Consider the following 24334-nt stretch of genomic DNA (forward strand, 5'->3'; position numbering starts at 1 on the left):
GTAGTCTATATTATAATATAGCAAAGCAGAAACAGGCCTCAAAAACTTAAGGGACATTTATGGGAGAAAATCTTAACATTAACTGGGAATTCAACAGATGGGGAGAAGGCCATCATTCTCAATGTTTGAGGCAGAGCATCTCATTCCAACGAGAGGTGTGTATGTGCAGGAGCAAAACCTGAGATACCCGGGGAGGAGGGTATGTGAGTGGGAGGCTGTATAATACACTTGGTTGAAATCCCAGATCCACCTCTTTCTATTTATGCAGCTCCAAGCAAATTACCTCATCTCTCTTTGCCTTGGTTTCCTCATCTATTAAATGGGGATTAGAAGAGGACTGACTTCATAGAGTCATTGTGCGAAAATGAGCGAGTGTATTGTAATGAGTCTAGAATTGTGCCTCTACCACAAAGTAAGTCCTCAATAACTATTAGCTTACTACTCCCAGCGTCACCACCACCACTACCGCTACCTCTACTATTATTAAATGAGAGGGAAAGAACAATGAAAATACTGTTTAATTAGCAAAACTAAGAGGTAATGAGGGCCTGAATTAGGTGCCAGAACAAATGGACAGATTGCAGAGGTAACAGAGATAATGAGCCTGTAGAATTTAGCATCTAATCCCCCAAGGATATGATTTAATTGGTCTGGGGTGCGGCTGGTATCTTAGTTTTTAAGCTCCCCAGGAGATTCCAAGGGGCAGCCAGAGTCGAGGATCATTGTTGTAATTGCAAATCACAAACCAGAGGCAGAGTGGAAGGAGGACCTAGAGACATCCCAGTTTACTCGATGCGGCTCTCCAGGCCAGACGTGTGAGTAGGACTTGAAGGTTTTTCGGAGGGAGTCACAGAGGTTTGGACACTGGCTTTCTTGTTAAAATACTCGAGATTATGAAATGTATTTTAGAGTCAGGAGTAAAATATTTAAGATGAGGTTTGCCCTGGGAGTAGAGCAAGTGAAGGAAACAGCCTGCATACTTGCAGAGATTTAGTGAGTCATGTAGAAGCTGCCTAACAAGGAAGTATGTCTAAGCAAGTCACAACTGGGCCAGGGTGCCGGATGAAGTTAAGTGCTTAATAATTTGGACTTTACACCTTCAAAACAAGCTCTAAAGACTAACAGTAACATTGTATAAGCAACTATTTGTAAGATCCGATCAGTGTAATCTCATCACTTGCAGATTATTATCTAGACCCCTCACCACGGCCCCACATGCCAGGTGCCTGTCTTCCCTCCACTCTCCCCCAGGAGCACTGTGTCCAGCCACACAAAACACATATATGCCCCTCTAGAATATAAGCAACACAAAGACAGGAATCGCACCTGAGCGCCCGTTGTAATGCTCGGGAGTATTTGTTGAATGAATGGAAGAATGAATGGTCTGGTAAAAAGTTAATACCCCTTCTCTACCCACATTTACCCAAGATCCAATCCCTTTTTTCTTTCAGAACTGTTTTTTAATTTTAAAAAATATTTTTTTGAATCATAAAAGTAATGCATGCACTGTGTAGAACTCTTGGGAAAATGCCAGAAAGCACAGAAAAAGATCTATAATCCCACAACCCACAAACATTTTGCTAAATAGTATTTCAGTCTGGAGTGTGTATGTGTGTGTGCGTGTGTGTGTGTGCGTGTGTGTACTTATAACTTGCTCTCTATCTGATGACCAAAATGCTTCCTGTCCAGGTAGATGCCTAATAAATTCTACTGAGTTACAGGCAAATGGGGCCAGAGACCACGAGACAAATAATCCAGATAATTTAGAAATGGTTGCAGTTCTCCAAAACTTTAGAGTGACTTAATCCAGCTTTTTGGAAAATGGTCAGATATTCAGGGTTTTTTTAATGCAAATTTTAGCTGTTAGGCTGAGCATCCAGAATCAGAAAAGGGACCTAGAGAGTAAGGAGTTGAGGGATAGAGGAAAGTGTGGAGAAAAATCTAGATGAGGTTAGTGCAAAGGCAGAAATATCTGCCAGCTTTGAAACTTTGCCACCTCTCTCTTCCTGGTTGCCTTTTATTTAAACATTTTAAAAATAGACAGACATAGATGGTTTCCAGTTGTTTGTTTGTTTTGAGACAGTCTCACTCTTGCCCAGACTGGAGTGCAGTGGCGCAAACTCAGCTCACTGCAACCTCCACCTCCAGGGTTCAAGAGATTCTCCTGCCTCAGCCTCCTGAATACCTGGGATTACAGGTGTTCACCACCAAGGCCAGCTAATTTTTTCATATTTTTGGTAGAGACGGGGTTTCACCATGTTGGCCAGGCTGGTCTCGCACTCCTGGCCTCAGGGGGATCCGCCCGCCTCAGCCTCCCAAAGTGCTGGGATTACAGGCACGAGCCACCACGCCTGGCCCAATTCTTTTCTCTCCCGAGACAGAGTCTCACTCTGTCACCCAGGCTGGAGTGCAGTGGCACAATCTTGGCTCACTTCAACCTCCACCTCCTGGGCTCAAGTGATCCTCCCACCTCAGCCTCCCAAGTAGCTGGAACCACAGGCGTGCACCATCATGCCCAGCTAATTTTTTGTATTTCTTATAGAGATGGGGTTTCGGCATGTTCGCCAGGCTGGTCTCAAACTCCTGGGCTCACCCAATCTGGCTGCCTTGGCCTCCCAAAGTGCTGGGAATACAGGCATGAGCCACCACGCCTGGCCCAAGTCAACTATTTCTTTGATAATGCTGTGTGACAAACAATTCAGTGGCTTACATTAGCAAACATTTCTTTTTCCACTGATGGACCTGTGGGTCACTTGGAGTGGCTCTTTTAGCTTGTTAAGGGGGAGGTTCAGGTCTTCTCCACATGGCTGTTATCCCAGGACCAGTGGCTATCCAGGGCATGTTCTTCTCATGGCATGTGGCAGATACAAAAGAAGGGAAGCATATTGAAAGCTTCCTCTCACTTCATTTCATGTCTGCTAATATTCCATTGGTCAGAGCAAGTCATAAGGTGATACGGTGTGGATCTGTGTCCCCACCCAAATCTCGTGTCTAACTGTAATCCCCGATGTTGGAGGTAAGGCCTGGTGGGAGGTGACTGCATCACGGGAGTGGTCCTTCATGAATGGTTTAGCACCATCTCCTGGTGCCATTCTTGTGATGGCGAGCAAGTGTTTGTAAGATCTGGTCATTTAAAAGTGTGCAGCACCTTCCCTGCTCTTTCTCTCTTGTTCCTCCTCCACCATGTAAGATGCGCCTGCGCCCCTTCACCTTCCTCCATGATTAAAAGTTTCCTGAGGCCTCCCCAGGAGCCGAGCAGGTGCCAGCATCATGCTTTCTGTACAAACTGCGTAACTGTGAGCCAATTAAACCTCTTTTCTTTATAAATTACCCAGTCTCAGGTATTTCTTTATATCAGTGCAAGAACAGACTAATACATAGGGGCAAGTCTAATACTGATGGGGCAAGGGAAGGAAAGAGAATTATAAATAAATAATAAAAGCAAACACATGGCTACATCCTGACCTATTGATCTTGATTAGCATTTGAGATTCCAGAATGTAGAACATACTCTAAACAGAAATAAATTATTGCAAGTGTTAACAGTCTCGTGTCCAAGTACTTCCTGTCAGAGTTTAGCATCTTCAGCAGGATCAAAATTAGAATTTCTCTTGGTTGTCATCTTCTCAGTATTAGAAGGACCCTACCAAAACTGTTTAGACACTGGCAGCATGTTCCTTATCATCCCATTGGTGGGTCTCTTGAGCAGGCATCAGAGTCATCTGGGGAACTTGTTAAGACAAAGATGGCTGAACCCCACCCCTAGAGTTTCAGGTGGGATTTAGGTGTGGCCTGAGCATTGGGAATTTTTTTTTTTTAAGACAGTCTCGCTGTGTTGCCCAGGCTGGAGTGCAGTGGCACAATCTCGGCTCACTGCAAGCACCACCTCCTGGGTTCACGCCATTCTCCTGCCTCAGCCTCCTGAGTAGCTGGGACTACAGGTGCCCACCACCACGCCCAGCTATTTTTTTGTATTTTTAGTAGAGACCATGTTAGCCAGGATGGTCTTGGTCTCCTGACCTCGTGATCCGCCCGCCTCGGCCTCCAAAAGTGCTGGGATTACAGGCGTGAGCCACCGTGCCCGGCCGAGCATTGGGAATTTTAAAAGCTCCCTGGGTGATTTCAACTTTGCAGCCCTCATGAGAACCACTTCTAAAACAGTGGTTCTCAAACCTAAGCAGGCACCAGAGTCATCTAGAGGATTTAGTAAAATACAAATCACTGGACTCCACTCCCAGAGTTTGATTCAGTGGGTCGCGGTAGGTTGAGCCTGAGAATTTCCATTCTAACAAGTTTGCAGGTGATGCTTATGCTGCTGGTCTGGGGACTGAGCTTTGAGAACCACTGGCATAGGGACATTGTCTGCACTAATAATAGTAAACACCCAGTTTTAGCATTGCAAATTGGGTCACTCTCAGAAGCAAACTGGAGAGTTTCATGTCAAATTATTGATTGCTGAGCCAGTGGCTGGATGCTCTCCGAAAGAGCATCAATAGCTCTGCCCCAGCGTTGAGCTGAGAAACCTGATGCTGCTTAACATGCCAATTCTCAAAAATATTCCTTGGAATTTCCCTTTTACAACTGTACGTATAGCCAGGCACAGTGACTCACACCTGTAATCCCAGCACTTTGGGAAGCTGAGGTGGGAGGATCACTTGAGCTCAGGAGTTCGAGACCAGCCTGGGCAACACAGTGCGACCTCATCTTTACTAAAAATAAAAAAAAAATTAGCCAGGCATGGTGGCACATACCTGCAGTCCGAGCTACTCGGGAGGCTGAGGTAGGAGGATTGCTTGAGCCCAGGAGGTTGAAGCTGCAGTGAGCCATGATCAGGCCACTGCACTCCAGCCTGGGTGACTGAGACCCTGTCTGGAAAAAAAAAAATTTTTTTAAATAAAATTATACATAACTTCTCCATCTTCTTACCAGTATACCTGCGTAGATACAGAACACTCCAAAACCCATAGCATATCCTGTTGGTGCTCTGTAGTACCCTCAATACTGATTGTAATTCTTAATACACAGTATTAACTTTTGGGTTTTTTTTTTTTTTTGAGACGGAGTTTCACTCTTGTCACCCAGGCTGGAGTGCAATGACGCGATCTTGGCTCACCGCAACCTCCGCCTCCCAGGTTCAAGCAATTCTCCTGCCTCAGCCTCCCAAGTAGCTGGGATTACAGGCATGTGCCACCACGCCTGGCTAATTTTGTATTTTTAGTAGAGACAGGGTTTCTCCATGTTGGTCAGGCTGGTCTTGAACTTGCGACCTCAGGTGATCCGCCCACCTCAGCCTCCCAAAGTGCTGGGATTACAGGCATGACCCACCGCGCCCAGCCACTTTTGGGTATTATTTTAACTTCCAGAAAAGTTTCAAGAATAATACAAGGAACTCCCATACAACCTTTATCCAGATTCACACATTTTTCACCTGGGCTTTGTGCTTCTCTCTCTCTCTCTTTCTCTCTCTCTCTGTTTTTTTCTTTTCTGAAAAGTTTGAGAGTAACTTGGAAACATTGTGACCCTTTACCCTTAAATATTTTAGCTATATTACCTAAGAACAAAGGCATTCTGTTAAATAATCACAGTGCAGTCCTCAAAATGAAGAAAGTAACATTTACTTTTTTTTTTTTTTTTTTTTTTTTTTTTGAGACAGACTCTCATTCTGTCGCCCAGGCTGGAGTGCAGCGGCACGATCTCGGCTCACTGCAGCCTCCACCTCCTGGGTTCAAGTGATTCTCCTACCTCAGCCTCCTGAGTAGCTGGGATTACAGGCGCCCACCACCACACCCAGCTAATTTTTGTATTTTTAGTTGAGACGGGGTTTCGCCATGTTGGCCAGGCTGGTCTCAAACTTCTGACCTCAAATGATCCACCTGCCTCAGCCTCCCAAAGTGCTGGGATTATAGGCTTGAGCCATCATACCCAGCCAGTAACATTAACTTTTCATATTATTATCTAACTCACAATATAGATTGAACTTTTGGCCTGTGTCCCAATAATGTCCATGATAGCCATGTGTTTCTCCTGGTCCTGGGTTCCACCCAGCAGCATGGATTACATGTAGCCATCATGTCTTTTTAGTTCCCTCGATTCCAGCAGAGGTCCTTAGCCTGTCTTTGTCTTTCTTGACCTTCACATTTTTTGAGAAGTACAGGCCAGCTGTTTTGTAGAATGTCCCTTAGTTTGGGTTTGTCTGATGTTTCATCATGGTTAGATTCAGATCGTGCATTTTTGGCCAGAATGTCACTGCACTAAAGTTGCATCCTTGGTACCTCATTTCAGGAGGCAGCCCTGCAGTCTGCCTTTGTCCCAGTATTAGTGATGTTAGCGTCAACTGTTTGGATTAGGTGGTATCTGACAAACATTTCCACCCTAGGGTAACAATTTTTCCCTTTGTAATTAACAAGTGTTTTGTAGGGAGAGGCGCCAAGGCTATGCCAATGCCCTATTTCTCATCAATTTTTCACCCACTAGTTTTAGTAGGCAGTGATGGTTTTCCACCTGCATCATTCCTTCCATTCATTTCTGCTGTTGAGCTTCAGCGTCTTTGAAATTCTTACTCATGTCTCCCAGCTCATTCATCTCTGTATAGACTGGAGTTGACATTGTGGCAAGTCACATTTGTGCCATTTGTAACTGTGATGAGAAAGTCGCTGATAGATACAGAGAAAAAAAATTAAAAACCATTCTACAAATAGTGTTTCTAAAGAAGAGACCAAACTGAATGAAAAGAGACAATTAAGAAAGTTAAAGTGAGCTCTAAAAACAAAAACTTGAATTTATGGATTGAAAGAGCTCCTTTGAATTCTATAAAACTCAATGAAAATTGACATTCACCTAGACATATCCTAAAAACAGTTCAAATTGCAAGAGTTTAGAAATGTTTTCCTTCAAGCATCCATGCAGAAGAGAAAAAAAGGCAAATGCCAAAGGAACAAAAATAAAGGTAACCTTAGGGCTGTCTTTTGCCACCCTTAATGCCAGCAAACAGTGGGAAAAGAAGAGTTTGGGTAAGGAAAGGCTTATCCCAAGAATGACAAATCCTGTCCTACTTGAAAAGACCTCGGAAACATACCATTGCTCAGAAGGACCTGAAAGCACATTCCAGTTCCCAGAGCCTTTTCTCTCTCCTATTGCCCTGCAGAGACTCTTGACTTACCTTCACATTTTTCATAGCCTGCAGCACACCACTTTCAGGAGCTCAGAAAGTATTTGTTGACACATCCGTACAGACCCTCATTCTCCTCTCTGCTGCAGCCCACTGGCCTGCTGTGGGTCCTCACACGTGCTATGCCGGGCATACTACACTAGTGTTTCTGCGGCCAAAATATCCTTCCCCACAATCAACGTGTCCAGCTCCCCGCTTCTTTCAAAATGCGAAAGTCATGCTCTCAGGCCAGGCGCAGTGCCTCACACCTGTAATCCCAGCATTTTGTGGGGCCCAGAGAGGCAGATTGATTAGTCCAGGAGCTCAAGACCAGCCTGGGTAACATGGCAAACCCCCATCTCTACAAAAAACACAAAAATTGGCCGGGCGCGGTGGCTCAAGCCTGTAATCCCAGCACTTTGGGAGGCCGAGGCGGGCGGATCACGAGGTCAGGAGATCGAGACCACGGTGAAACCCCGTCTCTACTAAAAATACAAAAAAAATTTAGCCGGGTGTGGTGGCGGGCACCTGTAGTCCCAGCTACTCGGAGAGGCTGAAGCAGGAGAATGGCGTGAACCCGGGAGGCGGAGCTTGCAGTGAGCCCAGATCGCGCCACTGCACTCCAGCCTGGGCGACAGAGCAAGACTCTGTCTCAAAAAAAAAAAAAAAATTAGCCTGGCATGGTGGGAAGATCCCATGAGCCCAGGAGGTAGAAGTTGCAGTGAGCTGAGATCACACCGCTGCACTCCAGCCTGGGGCACACAGTGAGACTCTGTCTCCAAAACAAAGTCATTTTCTCATTGACACCTTCCCTGGTCATCCTGGGAAACATCCTGTTTAACCTGCTCACCCCCTCTATATTTCTTTTCTACTTTCTCTTAGTTTTTCTTCTTAGCATTTTAACATTGCATTAAAATATTTTAATAGACTTATTTATCTATTTAATATTGTTTATTTTATTTTTGTTTGAGACAGACTCTCGCTCTGTTGCCCAGGCTGGAGTGCAGTGGCGCGATCTCGGCTCACTGCAACCTCTGCCTCCCAGGTTCAAGCGATTCTCCTGCCTCAGCCTCCCTAGTAGCTGGGATTATAGGCGTGTGCCACCACGCCTGGCTAATTTTTGTATTTTTACCGAGATCACACCACCGCACTCCAGCCTGGGCGACAGAGTGAGACTCCATCTCAAAAAAAAAAAAAAAAAAAAAGCGTAGGCTGGGCGCAGTGGCTCACGCCTGTAATCCCAGCACTTTGGGAGGTTGAGGTGGGCAGATCGCGAGGTTGATAGATCGAGACCCTCCTGGCCAACATGGTGAAACCCCATCTCTACTAAAAATACAAAAATTAGCTGGGCATGGTGGCAGGCGCCTGTAGTCCCAGCTACTCGGGAGGCTGAGGCAGGAGAATTGCCTGAACCTGGGAGGCGGAGGTTGCAGTGAGCCGAGATTGCACCACTGCACTCCAGTCTGGTGACAGAGTGAGACTCTGTCTCAAAAAAAAAAAAAAAAAAAAAAAAGCATGTGAGAAAGGACACATGGCTTCCTAGGGAGACCAGAGTTTAAAGACCTTTGGCTTGTACCAACTCTAGAAACAGACTGAAGTAGACGGGAAACATCTGAGCTAGTAGGAGCTGGCCTGCAGCGCTTGCCTGAAGGATTTAGGTCTGAGGTGGCTCTGAGGGCTCTTTGGATGCATCTGGATTCAGCTGCCTGGCCATGCACACCCGCGCCCACCACGCTTGTGTGTTTTGTCTCTGTTGGGGTTATCCACAGAGGGGTGTGCGGTGGTTCCCTACATTCCTAGTCTTCAGTTTGGGTATATGCTGTGAACATCCCGCCCCTGGGAGGCTGAGGCGAGCAATGAGCAGGAACTTTTATTGGGACAGAAGCCTGCAAGGAGAACCTTCCTTCTAGGAGGCCACATCTACTTCCCGCTTTCCCTCCCGGTTCATTTTCTGGACAATGATGCCACCTAGTGGGAAACGGTAAGAACTCACACAGCATTTCGACAACTATACATAGATCTTCAAATAAAAATTTCCCTACTTTGTATTAGGTTGGTGCAAAAGTAATTGTGGTTTTGCCATTAAAAGTATAGCCAAAACCACAGTTACTTTTGCACCAACCTAATACTTAATTCTGTTACCCATTGAGTCCTGTTTGCTGGTTTCTCCCCAGGCCAAATACAGCACATGAGCAATCAGGATTTCCTAATACCAGTTTTAAGACAGCTATAAATGATGTAAATAAATGTAAATTTAAAACTGGTGCAGAGGCTGGGCGTGGTGGCTCACACCTGTAATCCCAGCACTTTGGGAGGCCGAGGCAGGGGGATCGCCTGATGTCAGGAATTTGAAACCAGCCTGGCCAACATGGCGAAACCCCATCTCTACTAAAAATAAAAAAAAATTAGCCGGGCACGGTGGTGGGCGCCTGTAATCCCAGCTACTTGGGAGGCTGAGGCAGGAGAATCGCTTGAACCCAGGAGGCAGAGGTTGCAGTGAACCGAGATCACACCACTTGCACTCCAGCCTGGGTGACAGAGCAAGACTCTGTCTCAAAATAAAGTAAAATTTTATTTTGAGCCACTGAGCCCGGCACAGTGGCTCACACCTGTAATCCCAGCATTTTAGGAGACCAAGGTGGGTGGATTGCTTGAGTCCAGGAGTTCGAGAACAGCCTGGGCAACATGGCGAAACCGCATCTCTACAATACATTAGCGAGGCGTGGCAGTGCGCACCTGTAGTCCCAGCTACTTGGGAGGCTGAGGTGGGAGGATTGCTTGAGCCTGGGAGACAGAGGCTGCAGTGAACCGAGATTGCACCACTGCACTCCAGCCTGGGCAACAGAGCTAGACCCTGTCTCAAACACACACACACACACACACACACACACACACAGATGCCCAGAAAGTCTTAATGAAAGGAGATATGCCAAAATGACCATAGCGACAGGGTTAGGATGGTGCAGTTATGTTGTCTAAATGCTTTGTGATACAATTATGACATAGTTTGTATTTCTTTCTTAGAAAGTTTGTGTTATTCATAGTATATTTTTTTAAGCAGTAGATCACAGTGAAAGTAAAGTTGGAAAATATGGAAAGAGAGACAATAAAAACAAAATTACCCATAGTTTCAGCACTCAAACATAACTTGTTTACATTTTTGGTGTGCTTCTATTTAGCCTTTTTTTAAATTACAGAGTTTATGTATTTTTTAATTGTGATTATTTATTTTCACTCTGGTAATAATTCTATTGCATTTATAATACTAAAAGTCACCCTTTAGACAAAGCTGTTTCCAGAAACTCTATCATTAAGATGCATTGGCTTCCTCGAAATCTGATCTTACAATAATTTTTAATACTTTTGTGTTGTATGTTCATGTATATGGAGATATCTTCAAAAACGAGTAATTGGACAGGTGAAAACAGTAAGAAGACAGTAATTTTTAAATTCATTATGCAACATCCAGTGAGCCCACCAGCCGCCAGCAGGGCCCAGCTGTGTGCTCGCGCCACCTGGTGGTCATGGTTATAAACGGTTTAATTCTCCGCCTCTTCTCTGCTTGGCACACTGAAAAGGAACAGGGCTGTGGTGAGCTCAAGGATACCCAGGAAATCTATGGATTGGAGTTTGCATTATGAGTACCAAATAGGCACCACATGAAAGGAAAGAAAGGGCTCATGGAATCTATGAAATGAAAAATTCAAACAGGAATATAGCCATTTGGAGTTGTAGCCCTTGGGTCACCTCCAAATCATCTTTTTTACAAATCTCTTTTTTTTTTTGAAATGGAGTCTTGCTCTGTCACCCAGGCTGGAGTGCAGTGGCATGATCTCGGCTCACTGCAGCCTCTGCCTCCTGGGTTCCAGCAATTCTCCTGCCTCAGCCTCCTGGGTAGCTGGGACTATAGGCACACGCCACCATGCCCGGCTAATTTTTGTATTTTTAGTAGAGACAGGGTTTCACCATGTCGGCCAGGCTGGTCTCAAACTCCTGACCTCAGGTGTTTCGCCCGCCTTGGCCTCCCAAAATGCTGGGATTACAGGCATGAGTCTGCGCCCAGCCACAAATCTCTTAAAAAGAAATCTCTTCTCCACTTGTAACTCATTTACCTTATTATCAAAAAACATAATGTCTGTCCTTTCTCTGTGACAGATAAGTTTTACATTTTGAGAAGGTTCTGGGAGAGGCAGGTTGTACAAGAGAAAACATTCTTGTTTATTAGAGCCATAAACAGCTGATATGAATCCCAGCTCTGCCACTTACTGTGTCCCAGGCTAAGTCATGTAACCTTTCTGGGCTGTTCCCTCATCTCTGGAATGGGGGTAATCACAGCTTCTTTTCTAGGTTATAAGGAGTAGACATTATGCCTGGTGCTGTGTTTGTAATGCAGGGTTCAGTGACGTGTAGATGTTTTTAAAATAAAAAGCCTTATGGATAAGTCAGATTAGGTTTAAACAATTAAAAGTCAATTCTGTTTACCAATTGTAGGACGCACGGGTTTTTCCCATGTTAACATCTCTAAAGATGTGTCTGTGGCGTGCCAGCGTTTTTCTTTCTCAATAGCTTTATAAAATAATGGTGCTCCTTCCATTTGGTGGTGTTTTACACAGAATGTGGTAATGAGGTCGGCAGAGTTTCAAGTGCTTTGGGGTTGTGTCTGTAAAGCCTGAATATGAGACTTGGTAGTATGAGGTCTAATGGGGGCAACTCTCCCCCTGCCCTGTTCCCAGTCCCAGACTTGAACCTGACAGCGACTGTTTCTATGAAGTTTATTTGAAAAATGTGTGTTAAACCTTTTCAGGGCCGGGTGCAGGGGTTCACACCTGTAATCCCAGCACTTTTGGGAGGCCGAGGTGGGTGGATCACCTGAGGTCAGAGATTGAGACCAGCCTGGCCCACATGGTTAAACCCCATCTCTACTAAAAATACAAAAAAATTAGCCAGGCGTGGTGGCAGATGCCTGTAATCCCAGCTACTCTAGAGGCTGAGACAGGAGAATTGCATGAACTGGGAGACAGAGGTTGCAGTGAGCCGAGACTGTGCCACTGCACTCCAGCCTGGGTGACAGAGCAAGATTCCATCTCAAAACAAAACAAAACAAAAAAAAACCTTTTTAGATTCAGTGAGATGACACAGCGCAGATAATCCCTCAGCAGCCTGTAGTGTTTGAGATGACACAGCGCAGATCATTCCTCAGAAGCCTGTAGTGTTTCCCACACACAGTGCACGTGAGGGGAGCAATGGAGGGTTGTCTTGGGGGAGAAGCTGGAGGGTGGGTGTGATCCCTTCTCAAGTCCTGCTGCTGCTTCTCTGCTGTGTCCACTGCTATCATCTCTTAGGGACTGTTTTGAGGACTGAATGGGATGTTGCCTGGAAAATACCTGGCACTTACTTGATTCCATAAATAACGGCTGGTCGTATTCTCTATCTCCTTGGCAACTATTCCTGGTCTTTTTTGTCTCTTTCAGTCTAATAAAGTTCCTGTCGTTCAGCACCCGCATCACATGCATCCGCTGACTCCCCTCATCACCTACAGCAATGACCACTTCTCCCCCAGCTCCCCTCCCACCCACCTCTCCCCAGAGATCGATCCAAAGACAGGTAAGTCGTCTGCCACTCAGGCAGCGCTGCTGCAGGGCGGGTGGGCTTCTCTTTTGTGGAAACGTAACAGAATCAGGCTGACTTGGGTTCAAATCATGGCTCTTTGTCTCAGGAGTCTTTGGACCTTGTCTGCTAACTTTAGCCTTGTCATTTTTTTTCATCTGTGCCTCCCGTGTACCTTCTCCACCATGGGGTCATGATAAGGCCCAGAGGGAATTAAATGCAGTAAAGCACAGGGCCTGGCTCCACAGGCAGTGCGTGTGGTAGTTCTGCCCAAGTCTAGCCCAGCTGTGGGCCGTGCTTCCCTACACCAAGACACCTTTACCCTAAACTGAACATTTTTAAACAGATTCATCAGTCTAAGCAGACATAGAAGTGCAACCGTAAAGCAGTGAGGCCAAACTGGCTTTTATTTATTTATTTATTTATTTAAGACAGTCTTGCTGTGTCGCCCAAGCTGGAGTGCAGTAGTGTGATCTCAGCTCACTGCAGCCTTGACCTCCCGGGCTCAGGCAGTCCTCCTTCCTCAGCCTCCCGAGTTGCTGGGGCCACAGGCGCATGCCACCATGCCCTTGCCCAGCTAATTTTTGTATTTTTAGTAGAGATGGGTTTTTGCCATGTTGCCCAGGCTGGTCTCAAACTCCTGGACTCAAGCAATCAACTCACCTAAGTGCCGGGATTACCGGTGTGTGCCACCGTGCCCAACCTGAGCTGGCTTTTTTTTTTTTTTTTTTAACTTGCCCACCAGACCTGTCCATTCCAGGGAGCTACTGTCTTTATAGCATTCATACAGAGTTGCCAGGGGAAGGCAAAGCATTTTTGGAGCCCCTCTTTGGAGAAATAACAGTCACTACAAGTTACAGATAATGAGGAAGACACATGTGGAGGAGGAATCCAAAGTTTATTTCTCCATGAATGAGGCGGGCTTTCTAGAGACTTGGTTCACCAATGACTCTTATAATTGATCTTGTGGGTCCTGTCCCTCTCTTCCAGGACGCTGGCTTCTGTATCACAGCCAGCTGGAAGGTACTCTTCACAGATATAGAATCCGTGCAGCCAGAGAGGGGGTGCATTAGTCCTGCCTCCCCTGAATATGTCCTTGACTGGTGAGAGCTGCTAGGGAGGTGACAGAGGGCAAGGACGATGACACAAGCACCTGCTAGGCTCCAGAGCACCAGGGACATAGGGCAGAACGCTCCCATTTGATGTTCGTTAAGGGTGCTCTGGCAGGGCGAGGGAACAGTCTGACATATCTCTCTTTGGAAGCAGGAATCCCCCGGACCCCTCACCCATCCGAGCTGTCACCGTATTACCCACTCTCTCCCGGAGCTGTCGGACAAATCCCCCACCCCCTCGGCTGGCTCGTCCCACAGTAAGGAACCCACAGCCTCTCTTCCCCCTGCTCCCTCCTTGCACTGAGCTCTGCCTCTGTGCCCTGCGCACCCTGCACAGCGGAGCCCCCTCAGAGGCAAGCCCAGGACTAGGCCTCCCTGCTCCCGCCCGGGCAGCTTGCTCCCAGCTCTACCTTCCCACTTCCTTCCCATATTTCTCATCCCCTCTTCCCAAGTGCCTCTCCTCCTCTGCCCTGAGCTTTCCCAATGTGCTGACCGGATTTCCTCACCCTCACAGGCAAGGCCAGCCCATGTACTCCCTTCCTCCTGGTGGCTTCCGGCACCCTTACCCTGCCCTTGCCATGAACGCCTCGATGTCCAGGTGAGTCCCGAGGCTGGGGCTGTCCGCATGTTTGTCTTAGCAACCACGCCATTTCTGACCACGAAACAGCTTTTTCTTGCCAGTTAATGAGCAGGCACAGGGCTCACCCTTCCCCCCACCTCTCTTTGATCAAGCACCTTCTGTGCCCCGAGCTCCCCACCCCCAGGTCAGAATGGAGACCACAGGATCACTGTCCTCATCTCTCCAACAGAAGGATTGCAAAGCCCTAGCACTCTGCCTCCTGCCATGGGCTCTGGCACAGAAGCATTTTGAGGACAGATGCTCCCGACTTAGAACGGAGTCACGTCCTGATAAATCCATCGTACATTGAAAACACAACTTTGACCTTAGAATATTTGCAACATATGACGGTTTTATCCAGACATAACCCCATCTAGGTCAAGGAGAGTACTGAATTAATACCGTTTTTACACCACTGTAAAGTCAAAAAATCCTAAGTCGCGGACTGTCTGTATATCGCACTGAAGCCAGGGGTTGGGAGAAGATGAATTTTTCCTGAAATGATGTCAGGAGAGGAGCCGGTGAAAGGGGATTTCTGTCTTAGGGACCAGCTCTACCTGACAGTGGAACCTCTGAGGACAGAGGAAAGCCGCCCACAGCCTAAGCCCTTCTTTTCCACAGTGTGCCCGGGCCTCTGACCCTCCTCCCCTTTTGTGTTTCATTCCACCTGCTTCCAGCACCAGATGGGCAGCCTGGGTGTTGGTGGGGAGAGGGAAGAGGCATTAAGCATCTCCCAAACCTGGTTCTCTAGAAGACAACAAATAGCCTTCTAGTCCTCAGACTCTGCCCCACGGACATGCCTGTGCCCTCAAGGCAGAGAGCCACCGTGTCCTCTGCTGGGTGGCAGGTATCCAGCCTGAACCCCTCTGTTGTCATTTGTTTCTATCCGGTGCACAGCCTGGTCTCCAGTCGGTTCTCTCCTCACATGGTGGCTCCCGCCCACCCTGGCCTGCCCACCTCAGGGATCCCCCACCCTGCCATCGTCTCCCCCATCGTCAAGCAGGAACCGGCACCCCCCAGCCTGAGCCCTGCAGTGAGCGCGTAAGTAAGCGGCAGCCTGGATTGCGGGTGGGAGGGTGCAGGCTGTGGAGAGGGGTGGCCACACTCTGAGCAGCAAATGCCATGTATTCTTCTCTCTTGGTGTCACTCAGCAGGCATCACAGCCTCCCCAGCCAGGCCCTCCCTGTCCTTCGGGACTTACTCCCTCTGACCTTCTGGGTCCCTGTCCTTTCAGGGACATGGTGCATCTTCTCTCTTATTAAGGAAAGTTTTACTGTCAGGTCTCAGAGGCTGAAAGAGAACCTGAGAAAGCTTTTAACACCCCACCGTAAGATATATAAAAAGGTGAGGCCCAGAAAGGAGACAGTGTTTTCTTAAGGACTCGTGGTGGGCTGGTGGCCGAGCTGAGATGAGCACCAGGGTCCTTACCTTGCCCGTGTGCCATAAAGATGGCAGGAAGCCAAAGTCAGTGCTCCCTGGAGATCCCAGGAGACACCCCCCACTTGGTTCTGCCCAGAGTACCCCACACTGTGTCCTGTGACTGCTGCCAGCACCTGCCAGCTCCAGTGAGAGCTCACCTCAGCAACCCCACCACGCTCTGTTCCTCTGTCAGGAAATTAGAGAATAGATTTTCAAAGAATCTGGCTTGGAGATCGTTCAAAGGTGGGAAACTACGGGAGGAAGGTGCTCAGGTGCTGAGTGCAGCCATGGGGCCACTTGAATTAGCATCCAGGCAGCCTGCGCCCCTCCCCAGAGACAATCAGCGGTGTCTTAGTGACAGGCAGGGATTGATGAGTTGTGTGACACCTGACATGCTAACCTACAACCATGGGCCTTCCCAGGAAATCACCAGTCACCGTGAGAAAGGAGGAAGAAAAGAAGCCCCACGTGAAGAAGCCTCTTAATGCCTTCATGTTGTATATGAAGGAGATGAGGGCCAAGGTGGTGGCTGAGTGCACCCTGAAGGAAAGTGCAGCCATTAACCAGATCCTGGGAAGAAAGGTAAGACCTGCCCTCTTCCTCCAGGCCATGGGGGCAGGGTCCCTGCATTGATGGCTCTGTGTTGTCTCTGACCCTCTCTCCCCCAGTGGCACAACCTGTCTCGAGAAGAACAGGCCAAGTACTACGAGCTGGCCCGGAAGGAGCGGCAGCTTCACTCGCAGCTCTACCCGACCTGGTCAGCCCGGGACAACTATGTAAGTGCACACTCTGGGCAGGGGACACTCAGACCCCAGGAGCAGCCTCTGCAAGAGGAGGAAGGGCGAAGGAAAGCGACTGCATTTATTTTTATTTATTTTATTTTATTTTTTGTGAGACAGAGTCTTGCTCTGTCGCCCAGGCTGGAGTGCAGTGGCACAGTCTCGGCTCACTACGTGCTCCGCCTCCCGGGCTCACACCATTCTCCTGCCTCAGCCTCCCAAGTAGCTGGGACTACAGGCGCCTGCCACCATGCCCAGCTAATTTTTTGTATTTTTAGTAGAGACAGGGTTTCACCGTGTTAGCCAGGATGGTCTCGATCTCCTGACCTCGTGATCCGCCCGCCTCGCCTCCCAAAGTGCTGGGATTACAGGCGTGAGCCACCGCGCCCAGCCAGCGACTGCATTTATAGAGGACTCTTAAGATCAGGGAGAAGCCCATACTTCTCTAGAAATAAGGAAAGCGTTCTAATTCTCAGGAGGTCAACAAGTCCTTAGGATGGACTTCAGTTTATGCATTTCCCTTTGAACTGGACTCTGCCCTCGATTTCATAACACAGGGCGCAGGGTTAGCTGTGGTGGGAAGAGTTGTCTCCAGCCACTCCTAACCCAGGGCCCAAAGACCAGTGTGTGAGCCTCAGGGGGTGTGTCTCTAAGCTCCCGGAAACCAAGCCAATTTTTGCATGCGTGTTCTTCTTTGCTTTTTTCCTGGTAAGAGGACCCACAGTTGCATCAAACTTTCAAAGGGACCTGGGACCCCTCAGAAAAGATCTAGAAGCACTGTTCTAGGGAGAGAAATGGAAAAACAGAGTCTGAAGGGCAGTGGAGGGAGGAGGCGTTCCAAGAAGGCCTGGACACCCGACCTGAAGGGGAAACGCATTTGTAGGGGAGGAAGGGCTCCCTCTGCCTCCTCGCGGGCTTCCACAGCTGTGATCTGAATCATCTTTCCACACCCTCCATGAGGGATCAAGAGCAGTAAAGGGCAACGTCCTGTCTTCTCTCCGATCTGGGAGCCCCTGAGAAGCCAGCATTCTTCTCTCCCAGCTTACCTCTTCCTTTGGCTGTATTTTCCAGGGTAAGAAAAAGAAGAGGAAGAGAGAAAAGCAGCTCTCCCAGACACAGTCACAGCAGCAAGTCCAGGAGGCAGAGGGTGCGTCTGGGGGCACTGGCCTCTTCTCCTGCTTTTCCTTCCGTCACAGCCACCCCTGCCCATGCTTTCTCTAGCTCCCTGATGGGTCAGGGCTTCTGCCTTGGTATTCGTGGGCGGGTGTTATTACCCCTTTCTCGAGGTGGCCACCTAAGAGGCTCTGAGATGTGAAGGCATTTTCCCAGGCACTCTGCTTCAGTGGTGGTGGTAGGATTTGATCCCAGGACTTTGTCACTTCAAAGCCCAGACACTTTAATTCCATTGAAAAGTGAATCATCCTACCTGAGGGTTAATGGAATGAGGTTGAAATTGTCTTTGAAATACCCTTAGGAAGGCAGCACATGAGCCCCTGACATCCCACCTGTCAGTGGATCCAGGAGAGCCCGGGGTTTCCTCGGATGTTTCTTTGGTTGAACACCAGAAAAAATAGTTTGCTTGGGTTTAGGAGGCACTTTGTGTCAAACAGTGTATAAAATCTCTATATACCAGCACCATGCCTAGCACAGAAAGATGCTCACACTGTGACGATTATTATTAATATTTAGGTCACGCCCCCATCTCATGCTCACTCCAGGACAAGTGTATCGCTGCTTGCACGATGTAAAGTGTTTTCTTTGTCGCCCAGGCTGGAGTGCAGTGGCGCAATCTTGGCTCACTGCAAGCTCCGCCTCCCGGGTTCACGCCATTCTCCTGCCTCAGCCTCTCCGAGCAGCTGGGACTACAGGCGCCCGCCACCACGCCTGGCTAATTTTTTTGTATTTTTAGTAGAGATGATGGGGTTTCACCGGGGTCTCGATCTCCTGACCTCGTGATCCGCCCACCTCGGCCTCCCAAAGTGCTGGGATTACAAGCATGAGCCACCGCGCCCGGCAATGTAACGTGTTTTCAATCTCTCTTCTTCCTTCCTTCCTCCCTCCCTCCCTCCCTTTCTCCCTCCCTCCCTCCCTTTTGCCTTCCCTCCCATTCTCCTTCCCTCCCTCCCTTTCTCCCTCCCTCCCTTTTGCCTTCCCTCCCATTCTCCTTCCCTCCCTTTCCCCTTCCCTCCTTTTCTCCCTCCCTCACTTTCTCCCTTCCTCCCTTTCTCTTTCCCTCCCATTCTCCTTCCCTCCCTCTCCCCCTCCCTTCCTCCCTTTCTCCCTCCCTTTTTCCCTCCCTTTCCCCCCTCCTTCCCTCCCTTTCTCCCTCCCTCCCTTTCTCCCTCCCTCGCTTTCTCCCTCCCCCCATTTCTCCTTCCCTCTCTCCCCCCATTTCTCCTTCCCTCCCTATTTCCTTCCCTCCCCTCCTCCCTCCCCTCCTCCCTTCCTTCCTTCCTTCCATTATACATAGGAGCGCACATGAGTGGAACCCGTGTGTGCTACAGAACCCACTGTCTGGCACGCTGCTCAGCAGACATGCACTTTCTCTGACTGTATTAATACCATAAGCCAAAGATTTCAAAGCAAACTGGATATTCATCCCAAAAGTTACGAGCTTTAGGAAAGGAGGGCGGTCCTGTGAGACACTGAGCCGTCTTCTCTCCAATCTGATGCTGGGTGGATCTTCATCAGTTTGGGCGTTGCCTCTTCTCTGTGCACTGGGTATTTGTGAATGCAGTTTCCTAGTCTTGAAAGCCTTGGAAGTAATGTCAGGTCCTCGCCAAAAGCATCCCTATGTCTCCAAAGCACGTGTATCACCAGGGCTGTTCCTCAGCCTCCACCTCTCACAGAGCTATAGCTGCTCACTCTTTCTTGTATTTTCCCCCTAGGTGCCCTGGCCTCCAAGAGCAAGAAGCCATGTGTTCAGTACCTGCCCCCCGAGAAGCCCTGTGACAGCCCTGCCTCCTCTCACGGGAGCATGCTGGACTCCCCGGCCACCCCCTCTGCAGCTTTGGCCTCACCAGCTGCCCCTGCTGCCACCCATTCGGAGCAAGCCCAGCCCCTCTCCCTCACCACCAAACCAGAAACCCGGGCCCAGCTGGCTCTCCACTCTGCTGCCTTCCTGTCAGCTAAGGCTGCAGCCTCCTCCTCTGGGCAGATGGGCAGCCAGCCTCCCCTCCTGTCCCGGCCCCTCCCCCTTGGGTCCATGCCCACAGCTCTGCTGGCCTCTCCCCCGTCCTTCCCCACCACGCTCCATGCCCACCAGGCCCTCCCGGTGCTACAGGCCCAGCCTCTTTCCCTGGTCACCAAGTCTGCCCACTAAGCTGCCCCCTGACCCCTGCAGGCTGTCACGTGACTCACTGAGTAGTAATGATTCAGAAGAAAAAGAAAAAGGAGACTTTATTGGTCAATATTTGACCACCCTGGACTGTTCTGTAAAGTGGCTGGTAACAACAGCACTTTACAGTTTGTAGATGTAACCAGTAGCTGATCTTAAGGCTTTTATAAAAAACAAAACAAAACAACAACAAAAAAAATCTTTATAAGAAAGAGAACTGAAAAGTAGCGTGCTGTTTGTCCTGTAGGTGCTGTGGTGGATGGACCCGGGCAGAGGGCGCCTCTCTCTCTACCTCTCTTGCACTTTCTGTCTCCTGTCTCTTCTCGCCCCCGCTGCCTGCCCCAGCTTCCCCCACTCCGTCTGCAGCTCTGCCATTGTGACATTTCCTGTTACCCAGCCCAAGTTTTCATTGTCTGCTCAATACCATGGGTTCTTCTTCGTCCTCTGTCCTCTGCCCAGTGTGAGGCCATCACCATGTGAGAAGACATCTTGGCCTGATTTGCTGCCACCAGCGTCCCCTCCCTCAGTGGGCCCAAACTCGCCAGCCCCAGCTTTCAGTGGAGAAAGCAGTCCCCTGAAATGGTTTGCCCTCAACCCCCGCATTTAAAGGGACTCAAGGTGCCTGCCACTTCCTCAGCAAAGAAGTCTGTGTTCCTCCCCGTCCTTGCCAGTGGCGATCATCCCCTCACAGTCCCAGAGTGGCAGGCAGGACCAGCCCCATGGTCTGGCTCCTGTCACCTGGGTCCGTGCCAGCACAATCTGCCAAAGTTCTAGAGACCCTGTTCCCTTCCCCATCACCTCACATGCTTCTTCTTTGTGTATTTCTTTTTGTTTTTATGGTTTTTGGAGCAATTTAAACTCCCAGTTGTTTATTTTCACAAAAGAAAATAAAATTGCAGTTGCAAGACCTTTTCTGAATGTTTCTTTAGTGCTTTTGTTGAATCAAACCACCTGTTTCACTCCCAAACCCTGTGTTAGACTTTTGCAGACATGCAAAGGATTGCCACTTGCCACAGGGGAATGTAAGGCATGCCTGACACCCTTGGAAAACCTGAGCCCAGCTTCCTGGCTCAAATGTACATAGGCCAGTCAGTGTCCATGACTGAACTGCAAAGGGGGTAATCATTTTCACAGTTGATTTAAATGAATTTGCCACCTGGAATGACATTCAGCTTATGCTTCTATCACTCATTTGACTTGTAATTGCCGAGATGTGAGGAAGCATCTTTTGGATACTTTCCATAGTATCTAGCACCACAATTAATTTTTTTGTAACAGCTTTATGGAGATATACTTCAGCCATTTAAAGTTACACTTCACCCATTTAAAGTATACAGTTCAGCTGGGCAGAGCCGCTCTTGCCTATAATCCCAATGCTTTGAGAGGCTGAGGCAGGAAGGTGACTTGAGGCCAGGAGTTCAGGACTAGCCTGGGCAACATAGCAAGACCTGATCTCTTTAAAAAAAAAAAACTAGCTGGGGATGGTGGCACACAAGCCTGTAGTCCCAGCTACCCAGGAGGCTGAGGCAGGAGGATCGCTTGAGCCCAGGAGCTCAAGACTGCAGTGAGTTATAATTGTGCCACTGCATTCCAGCCTTCTCAACAGAGTAAGACTCTGCCTCAAACAAAAAATGTATACAATTCAGGCTGGGTGCGATGGCTCACACCTGTAATTCCAGCACTTTGGGAGGCCGAGGCAGGTGGATCACCTGAGGTTAGGAGTTCGAGACCAGCCTGGCCAACATGGCGAAATCCCGTCTCTACTAAAAATACAAAACTTAGCCAGGCATGATGGTGCGTGCCTGTAATCCCAGCTACTCGGGAGGCTGAGACAGGAGAATCGCTTGAACCAGGGAGGCGGAGGTTGCAGTGAGCCAAGATGGCACTACTGCACTCCAGCCTGGACAACAGAGGAAAACTTCATCTCAGAAAAGAAAAAAAAGTAGACAATTCATTGGCTGTATGTTCAGAGTTGTGCACCTATCACCATAGTCAATTTTAGGAAGTTTTTGTCAGCCCCAAAGGAAGCCCCATATCCTTTGAAAATCACTCCACATTTTGCCCATCTCCTCCAGCCCTAGGCAACCACTAATCTACTTTCTGTCTCCAAACTTGTCTATTCTAGACATTTCATATACAGTCATGCATCACTTAGCAACTGAGACAACGTTCTCGCAAATGCGTCGTTGGGCAATTTTATTGTGCGAACATCATAGAGTGTAGTTAGAAAAACTTAGATGGTGTACACACCTAGGCTGTATGGTATAGCCTATTGCTCCTAGGCTACAAGCCTGTACAGCATATGCTACTGTACTGAATACTGTAGGTGATTGTGACACAGTCGTGAGCGTTTGTGTATCTAAACATAGAAAAGGTGGCTGGGCGTGGTGGCTCACGCCTGTAATCCCAGCACTTTGGGAAGCCAAGGCAGGCAGATCACCTCAGGTGGGGAGTTCGAGACCAGCCTGGCCAACATGTTGAAACCCTATCTCTACTAAAAATACAAAAATTAGCCAGGCATGTGGCACATGCCTGTAATCCCAGCTACTTAGGAGGCTGAGGCACAAGAATCACTTGAACCCGGGAGGCAGAGGTTGCAGAAAGCCAAAAGCGCACCACTGCACTCCACCCTGGGCGACAGAGTGAGACTCCTTCTCAAAAAAACAAAAACAAAACACAGAAAAGGTGTAAAATCTGGTGTAAAAGATAAAAGATGGGCCGGGTGTGGTGGCTCAAGCCTGTAATCCCAGCACTTTGGGAGGCCAAGCAGGGTGGATCACCTGAGGTCAGGAGTTAGCGACCAGCCTGGCCAACATGATGAAACCCCATCTCTACTAAAAATACAAAAATTAACTGGGCGTGGTGGCGGGCGCCTGTAATCCCAGCTACTCAGGAGGCTGAGGCAGGAGAATTGCTTGAACCCAGGAGGCAGAGGTTGCAGTGAGCCGAGATCACACCGTTGCACTCCAGCCTGGGCAACAAGATCAAAACTCTGTCTTGGGAAAAAAAAAAGATATAAGATGGCATAGCTGTATAGGGCATTTCCCAGGCATGGAGCTTGTGGGACTGGGAACTGCTCTGGGTGCGTCAGTGAGTGGTGAGTAACCGTGACGCTGTACACTTAGGCAACACTAGGTTTATAAAGAAATATTCTTCTTTCTTCAAGAATAAATTAACCTTAGTTTAACTTTTTTACTTTATCAACTTAAACACTTTTTGACTCTTGTAATAACACTTGGCTTAAAACGCAAATACATTGTACAGCTGCACAAAAATATTTTCTTCATATCCTTATTCTATGAGCTTTTTTCCAATTAAAGTCTTTTTTGGGGCTGGGTGCAGTGGCTTATGCCTGCTAATCTCAGCATTTTGAGAGGCCAAGGTGGGCAGATCACTTGAGGTCAAGAGTTTGAGACCATGACCTCGAAACCCCAACTGTACTAAAAATATAAAAATTGGCCGGACATGGTGGCGGGTGCCCGCAATCCCAGCTACTAGGGAGGCTGAGGCAGGAGAATCTCTTGAACCCGGGAGGAGGAGATGGCAGTGAGCTGAGATCGTGCCACTGCACTCCAGTCTGGGCAGCAATGCGAGACTCCCTCTCAAAGAAAACAAAAACAAAAGCTTTTCTTTTTTACTTCTTAAACTTTTTTGTCTAAAACAATAAAAATATAGCAAATACATAAACCAGTAACACAGTCATTTCTTTCATTAAAAAGTACTATAGGCCGGGTGCAGTGGCTCACGCCTGTAATCCCAACACATTGGGAGGCCGAGGTGGGCAGATCACCTGAGGTCAGGAGTTCGAGACCAGCCTGGCCAACATGGTGAACCCTTCTCTCTACTAAAAATACAAAACTTAGCCGGGCATGGTGGCGGCCACCTGTAGTCCCCGCTACTCAGGAGGCTGAGGCCAGAGAATCACTTGAAGCCAGGAAGTGGAGGTTGCAGTGAGCCGAGATTGTGCCATTGCAATCCAGCCTGAGAGACAAGATCGAGACTCTGTCTCAAAAAAAAAAAAAAAAAAAAAAAAAAGGTACTATATACTGCACATAATTCTGTGTGATAGACTTCTTTATATGACTGGCAGTGCAGTGAGTGGCTCCACCAATGCCAGCCTCTCTTTCCCCTGCCCCACGTGGCTGGGCCTGCAGCCTGCTCGGCCTCCCCTCTCTCAGACCTGGGGAGCTGAGGGGATGAGGCAGAGACGGGCCAGGGGCAGAGCAGGGGGGTCGGGCATGGTGCACAGGCAGACTCTGCCTTTGCTACTTCCCACCTTTCTCTCTGTGACCCTGACCTCCCTTCTCCCCTGTC

General features: G+C 48.5%; 1 protein-coding gene across 1 annotated transcript in view; it reads left to right on the forward strand.

Moving 5' to 3' along the window:
* Nucleotides 1-20933, forward strand: part of TCF7L1 (transcription factor 7 like 1) — a 178496-nt gene extending 157563 nt beyond the window's left edge. The window contains exons 5-12 of the mRNA XM_030827990.1: nt 12619-12751; nt 14021-14123; nt 14381-14464; nt 15383-15526; nt 16327-16486; nt 16573-16680; nt 17755-17830; nt 19572-20933. Coding sequence (XP_030683850.1) covers nt 12619-12751; nt 14021-14123; nt 14381-14464; nt 15383-15526; nt 16327-16486; nt 16573-16680; nt 17755-17830; nt 19572-20005 — 1242 coding nt within the window. The 3' untranslated portion in view covers nt 20006-20933. The remainder of the gene's footprint in view (nt 1-12618; nt 12752-14020; nt 14124-14380; nt 14465-15382; nt 15527-16326; nt 16487-16572; nt 16681-17754; nt 17831-19571) is intronic.
* The last annotated feature ends 3401 nt before the right edge of the window (nt 20934-24334 follow it).

The sequence above is a fragment of the Nomascus leucogenys genome, chromosome 14, assembly GCF_006542625.1.
Source record: "Nomascus leucogenys isolate Asia chromosome 14, Asia_NLE_v1, whole genome shotgun sequence".
Classification (NCBI taxonomy): domain Eukaryota; kingdom Metazoa; phylum Chordata; class Mammalia; order Primates; family Hylobatidae; genus Nomascus; species Nomascus leucogenys.